This window comes from Prionailurus viverrinus, chromosome C2 (genome assembly GCF_022837055.1).
Source record: "Prionailurus viverrinus isolate Anna chromosome C2, UM_Priviv_1.0, whole genome shotgun sequence".
NCBI classification, from domain to species: domain Eukaryota; kingdom Metazoa; phylum Chordata; class Mammalia; order Carnivora; family Felidae; genus Prionailurus; species Prionailurus viverrinus.
In genome coordinates, this window is record NC_062569.1 from 103999143 (window position 1) to 104006027 (window position 6885).

The window sequence follows — 6885 nt, forward strand, 5'->3', positions numbered from 1 at the left end:
CCACTAATGATGTAAAAGGAGGTCATATGACCCAGAACTGAACAATGAAATACAAGGGGAAATCTGCTTGAGTTTCTAGGGGAAAATTTGCTTCCAAAACGGAAAGGCAAAGCCTCCAAAAGAGAATGGTTTTACCCCGACCTCCCTTCCTGTGGGGAATAAGCTTAGGAATTCCCTGAGCTTGCACCAATGGGTTAACAAGGCATAAAGAAATAGAAAGCCACAGGATGAATGCATCCAAGATTAGGTAAACAAGATTAGGTAAACAGGGCAAAGGCCCTCAGTATAGGACAAAGGTATAGGAATAGGAAATCTCAGGATGAAAACATCCAAGATTAGGTAAACAAGATTAGGTTTTCAGGGCAGAAGTGCCACCCAATTTAGTACAATAGCAGAAAGTTGCTTTCACAGGAAGGAAGGAAGGAAGGAAGGAAGGAAGGAAGGAAGGAAGAACAAAAACAGGTAAACAGGGCTATAGACCCCAGTTGCCCAGAGCTGAGCCAATTAGCAAAAGAAAGGTGCCTTATTGACTGAGGTAGCTTGCTCTTCTTTCTTGTCCCCTAGGCAAGTTTAGGTAAACAGAGGTGGCACCTCATGTCTACTGTGTTTTGTATCCACCCAAACCCCTAACACCGCTTATCTTCAAAACCCCCTTTCCCTCATGCCCATGAATTAATGTTCACAATTTCATTGCCTCTTTGTGCAAGTCCATCACGCTTGTAAGCTTTCTGATCCTAAGAAAAATGGAGCAAGGACCCTTACTCGCAGTTCTTGTCTCCTCCCAGGCATTAGCCTCTCTTGCATTTCAATCCTGCATCTGCTCTTTTGCTGGACAAGAGAGAACTCCAGACCCAGAGTCTACAACACCTTCCTGCTCAGGATCTTGGCTGAGGATGTGATACCTGCTACCTTGGGCCTATGAAAAGAGAAGATCAAGGATGAAAATCCAATGAATTGAGGATGGTAGAAAAAAAGGGAAAGCATCAGGCCTGATCTCCAACAAGAACCTTCAATCAAACACTATGCTTCTGGTTAAGTAAATAGTACACTTCCTTGTTTGCAAACCAGTGCTAATCATGTTTTCTGTTACTTGTCTACAAATGGGATTAGCCAGGGCAATAAAATGATGTCTAAACAGGTGACATATAGGGCTCTCATTCAGAAGACCATAAAATCACCTCTTGCTGATGAAAGATCAAACAAGAGACCTATAACATGGGGCAGTTAACAGAAGGCTCAGGTGCTGGCCTTATCAGGTTGCCAAGAAGAAAGGAAAGGGAAGAATAGAAAGGCAGAAGGACTCGCCTTGGCAGAGAACCAGAACAAAGGCAGCTGTTGCTTATCATGGATGCACTGAAGTTTATCACAGTTGTGTGTCACGCTCAAGCAGGCAGTTGTTTGAAAGTGTGCTGGGGAGTGTGTTTGTTTGTCTGTGCTTTCTTATGTGTTGAGGGGTGCCTAAGTCAGTTACCATAAGGTATAAAACATCCTTTCCTGGCCAGTCTTTGTAGACCTCTTCTGAACTCATCTGTGAGTTAATTTGTTCTGCAGCCACCCTCCCTCATTCTTCAAACAGCTTGGAGAGATCCAGAGTCTTCCATACTGGCACTGATTTTCTCCTATCTGTTCTCTCTTGAGACTGTTCACGTGTTCCCTTCCTTCTCGACCATACTGGAGCTCAGAGATCTCAGCTTTCTATCTTTCCTCCCAGCCCCAGGACATTGCTGTTCTACAGGATGAAGCTTACGTCTTACTTCCTTCTCATTCTCATCCTCCTTCTCCAGCTGATGATCCCAAGGTATGCTCAGTGTTCCTTGGACTCCATCGTGGACACAAAGATAAAGGCAGAGAGTGGGAGAGAGTGGGAGAGAACCCCTGATCATGCCACCTATTCCTAAACCTAACTTCTTCTTGGTCCCATCCCTAGATCCCAGCTTCTATTAAGTCCACTCAAGCTTAATCTTCCTGCCCAGGGCTTTTTCTGCGCCCATATCATTTTTGGACTGCTGGCTAAAATTTGAGGTTTCTCTGATGATAATGAGCTTGATGATGATGGTAATGAGGAGGAATATAATTATAATTTATGGACACTCATTACAAACGAGGTATAGTGCAAAAATTTACATAGATAACCTCAATTTTCACTTTATGAAATAAGTACAACTATTACTTTCATTTTATAAATGAGAAAACTGAACTTTAAAACCTAGTGAGTAGCATGATTATGGACACAGTGACACTTCTGAGGTAAAAGGAGATTTGGAAGGGGACTATCAGAGACAGCTATCATGGGCAATACCCCTTCTTCTCTCCTGTTCAGAATTAAATCCTGCCCCAGTAGGGGCGCCTGGGTGGCTCAGTCGGTTAAGCATCCGACTTAGGCTCAGGTCATGATCTTGGGGTCCATGAGTTCGAGCCCCGCATCGGGCTGTGTGCTGACCTCTCAGAGCCTGGAGCCTGTTTCAGATTCTGTGTCTCCCTCTCTCTCTGACCCTCCCCCGTTCATGCTCTGTCTCTCTCTGTCTCAAAAATAAATAAACGTTAAAAAAAATTTAAAAAAAAAATCCTGCCCCAGCAAAGTAGATTTCATGTACCAGTATCTTTAGCTCAGGCAAACTGTCTTCCTGCCCTGCAGCTAAGTAACTTCATGAGGAGGAATGGTGAGTAAGATGCCCTGTGCCCACCCCATCCATCCCCCAGCACCTATACCTTTCCTTGCCTCATGATTGTATTAGCCTGGAGGTGAGTTATAACCTCTGGTTCCCAGTGATCTCTTACCCATTCTTATTTCCCTTAATGATGCTACTGAGGGCTCTTGGGTTTATGTCTCTACCCTTCCCACCTCCCTTTCATGAGCTCACATATCAGCGCTCCCTCCCCTCCTCGTCCTGTTATGATCTGTTACCTACCATTCCCCCTGTCCTTCATCTCCCTTTCCCAATCTATTCCCTTGTCTGGTGAGTAGGGCCAGCATACAGGTAAATATATCATGAATCTAAGGAAAGAAATGCCCAGGCCCCTCATTTTCACAGACCTCTTCCATGGCCATATACCTAAGTTTGTTTTAGTGATTTTTAAATTTTTTTCCTTAAGGAGGGCTCTCAAAATCAAATTAGTTTGCAGTCCCACAAAACTTAGATCTACCCCTGGGCTGCACAGATATGAAAAATGGTAAGTGTACACCTCCCTCCTCTCAAAATCCAAGGGTTCTGACATCTGTGTCTCATGTGTCCATATAGGAATGGTTGTCACCAGCTGTGCTTGTGGCTATGGCTGTGGTTCCTGGGATATCCAGGGAGAAACCACATGCCACTGCCAGTGCAGCACTATAGACTGGACCACTTCCCACTGCTGCCACCTGACCTGAGGGCGAGGAGGATGACAACCCAACTGTGTGACCATCACAGTAATGAAACTACACATCAAACAGGAAACCTGACTCAAACTGTCCCTTTCATTTGTTACAGTCTGCTTCTTGGGTACTAAAGACAACTCTTTGCATCTCTCTGTGTTTGTATTTTTGATATTACTGCCCTGGGCTTAGAATTCCTCTAGCCAGAAAATTTCTCCAGGGTCCCAATTACTCCATCTCAGCAAGGATTAGTAAAAATATGGGGAGACTGGGAAATTTGAGATTAATATTCCAGCCTCCTAGTTCCCTCATTGTTTAACAAAAGGACAATGATTATGCCAGACATTTTGCTTGGCACAGAGAAAGTAAATAACATGCATGCTCCTATGAGGCTCACTGAATAGAAGAGTGGGTTCCAAACTAAGTGCAGACAGATTTTCCAAGGTGGAGGCAGGTAAGGATGGTTTTAAAAGAATAAATTTCTAGATTTCTGGCTTGCGTATATACTGTTTCCTAAACTTATGTGTCAGAGATCTATTTTGATCAAAGTGATGAATTTGCCATTGTCTTTCTCCCCCATAACAAAACAAAAATACAGCATTTATCTGCCATTGAACCGTACCATAATTCATCATCCTGGGATATAAATATCTGCAGAATGGAATGGTCCAAAATACTGGCACCAATGTTGAGTGATCCAGTGACTAGATAACAAGTCCTTTCACAAGTTGCAGGACTTTCAGTGTTTGACACAATATTGAAAGAGGGTATCATCCAGTTATCGATTGGTAGACCACCAAAAATAATTTTAATAATAAGCTTCAGTATGACTTTTAACAAGTAACTCAAAAGGAATTCAAACAAATTGAATATTACTACAATAAAAATTTTCCCTTCCTACATACTTAATTATGAAGAAATTATCTCAAAGCTTATAAATATGAAAAGAAAAAGAAATATATTGGCTCTAAATTTCATCTCTCTAGGATTATTTATTCATGGATAAATAAATTACTGAAAGAAAAAACAGCTCCATTTCTCTCATTTAAGAAATATATTTCTAAAATGTACCATTGGTGTTTATTACTTTTCAAAATTTGTTATAAATGTTTGTTCAATTGTGTGCTATTAATCAGTGTAATAATAACTTAATACCCCTACTTATGGCAAGTAGAATGAGTCTTTTAAAATATAAATGAAAATTATGTCAAATTTTTGCCCAAATTACACATTCTAGTGACTTCTCATTACATAGAAAATAAAATCCCAAATGTTTATCATGGCCAACATTATCTGCATATAGCCATTGGCTATATTTCCAACTTCATTTTGGATCCTTCACCCTGGCCACATCTGAGTTCTTGGTGTTCCTATAAGCAATGGTCACCCTCCCTCCTTAGGCCTTTCCACTTCATGTCCTTCCTTTGCCATAGTTACATGGTTCTTCACACACAAGGTCAATCTATTTCAGAGAAGCTTTCCAGAATGCTCTATATCTTGTCCTTTATTTTTTTGTTGTTTTTAAAATATTTTTTAATGTTTATTTATTTTTGAGACAGAGAGAGACAGAGCATGAATGGGGGAGGGTCAGAGAGAGAGGGAGATACAGAATCCGAAGCAGGCTCTAGGCTCCAAGCTGTCAGCACAGAGCCTGACATGGGGCTTGAACTCACAGCCCGTGAGATCATGACCTGAGTCGAAGTCAGAAGCTCAACCAACTGAGCCACCCAGGCATCCCTGTCCTTTATTTTTTTTTTAATGCTTTCTAGTCCTGGCTTCAAAACATGTATTCATCTGTTAGTATATTATCTTCCCCCTTGAAACATGTAATCCATGAAAGATGACATTTTGTCTAACTTGGATATCATTGAATCCACATTTCTTAGAACAGAACCTGGCCCATGGAGGAGTTGCAATGAACAAACAAATTAGCCTACTATCAAGTTTGAGTCAGCTCCCTTTCTTGCTTTCTATCCAGCTTCCTGTACCTCAGCATTGGTCACTGAGGGGCAGACATTGTTTCATTGGCCCCTGGGTCTCATGCTCAAGGTGCCTGTAGAAGAAATATCAGAGGGTATGTCTTCTAAAGAAAAAGTCAGAGAATGAAGGTGGAAGTCAGAGAGTCTAGCAACAGAAGCAGAAGTGGATTTTGTTGTACTGGCTGATATGGTTGCCCACTGAGTAGCCAATTTCCCCTTCCTCTGTGTGAACATCATCCTGGTTTCATTCAGAATGGTAATGTTCCCAGTCCTGAAGGATAAATTATTGTTTAAGTCAATAATGAAACTTCTACTCCTCTTGGCCAAGTATTCTCTTTCCTAGACACCTTTGCATGGGGTGGAGTTGGGGAATGTGACCCATATCCGTCCAAGAAGACAGAAGAGAACTCTTCTTGGGTCTTTTGAAAAAGAGTTTGCTTCCTAGATGAAAAACAGAGATTCAAAAGTGTCCATGACAATTTTGTTGCTTTGGATTTGGGTGTGAGGTGAGATCTGGAGCTGTGACCATGAAGTTAGTCAACCATCTTGTGATCTTTGAGGAGAAACCACAAGGATGGTAAAGAAGAAAGAGGGAAATAATCTGAAGCTGCCAGAACAGAGAATCTGAACAAAGTGTAGAATCTCATTTCTTCATAAGTAAATAATCAACGTTTGTATTCATTCATTTTTATGAGAATTTATTGAGTTCTGCTGTGTGATTGGCAGTGGGATTCAGTGGTAGCTAAAATAGGCAAAAATTACTGTATTCATGGAGGTTCCATTCCAATTCTAAGCTTCTGCCAGTTGGGATTTTTGTTAGTGTCCCACGGATGGAATTAGTCAAGGATAATGTAATAGTGTCTGAGTAGATGACAACTAGAGTCCTAAGATCACATCTTTCTGTCTCTTCCTGTTGAAGGAATGAACAAAAGGTCTATAATGAGAGATGTCAACAAACTTGGCAATTCCTGACAAGCCAGTGGCCAGGCTTGTGGGACTGCCAAAAAGAGTGGGGTGGGGAAAAGAGAAAGATGGAAAGACTTCCCCAGCAGAGAATCCGAGAAAAGGCAGCTGGTTGTTCTCCGGACACAATGGAGATTTTTTCAGCTTCTTCCTGAAAGCTTGACCCTTTCCAGCTGCCTTTACTGCCTCTGTTTGTTGGTGGAGGGGAGGGAATACCCTCATCACATGCTGCCATGTTGAAAAACATCCTTGCCCTCCCAACCTTGGCAGCCCTTCCTTAAACCTGGCTATGTGAGCCTGATGCATAGCTCTCTTCCCTGACATCTCTGCCTCTCCCTAGTCCAGCTGCTTCCCTACAGTGCTTTCCCACCTCTCCCCTCTAGACCCCCAAATTTTTTTCATCTGCTCTCCAATTTTTTCTCATGGCAGGATGCTGTCTTCTGTCAGGATGAAGCCTTCTGCTCACCTGCTCCTCATCCCGCCTTCCAACTCATGAGCTCAGGTGTTCTCAGTGCTGCTGATGCTTCAGCATATGAAAAGGTAAGAGTAGCTCTGGGTGAGCTGGCTGACTTATAATGGAGGTAGCAATGG

The 6885-nt window shown here is 42.2% G+C and overlaps 1 protein-coding gene across 1 annotated transcript; it reads left to right on the forward strand.

Annotated features, from left to right (window-relative positions):
- The first annotated feature begins 586 nt into the window (after positions 1-586).
- On the forward strand, positions 587-3383 carry RETNLB (resistin like beta). The gene is given in 4 exon segments (XM_047875786.1): positions 587-1036; positions 1712-1845; positions 2537-2633; positions 3238-3383. Coding segments are annotated over 4 exon segments (375 nt in total). The 5' UTR covers positions 587-1022; the 3' UTR covers positions 3368-3383.
- The last annotated feature ends 3502 nt before the right edge of the window (positions 3384-6885 follow it).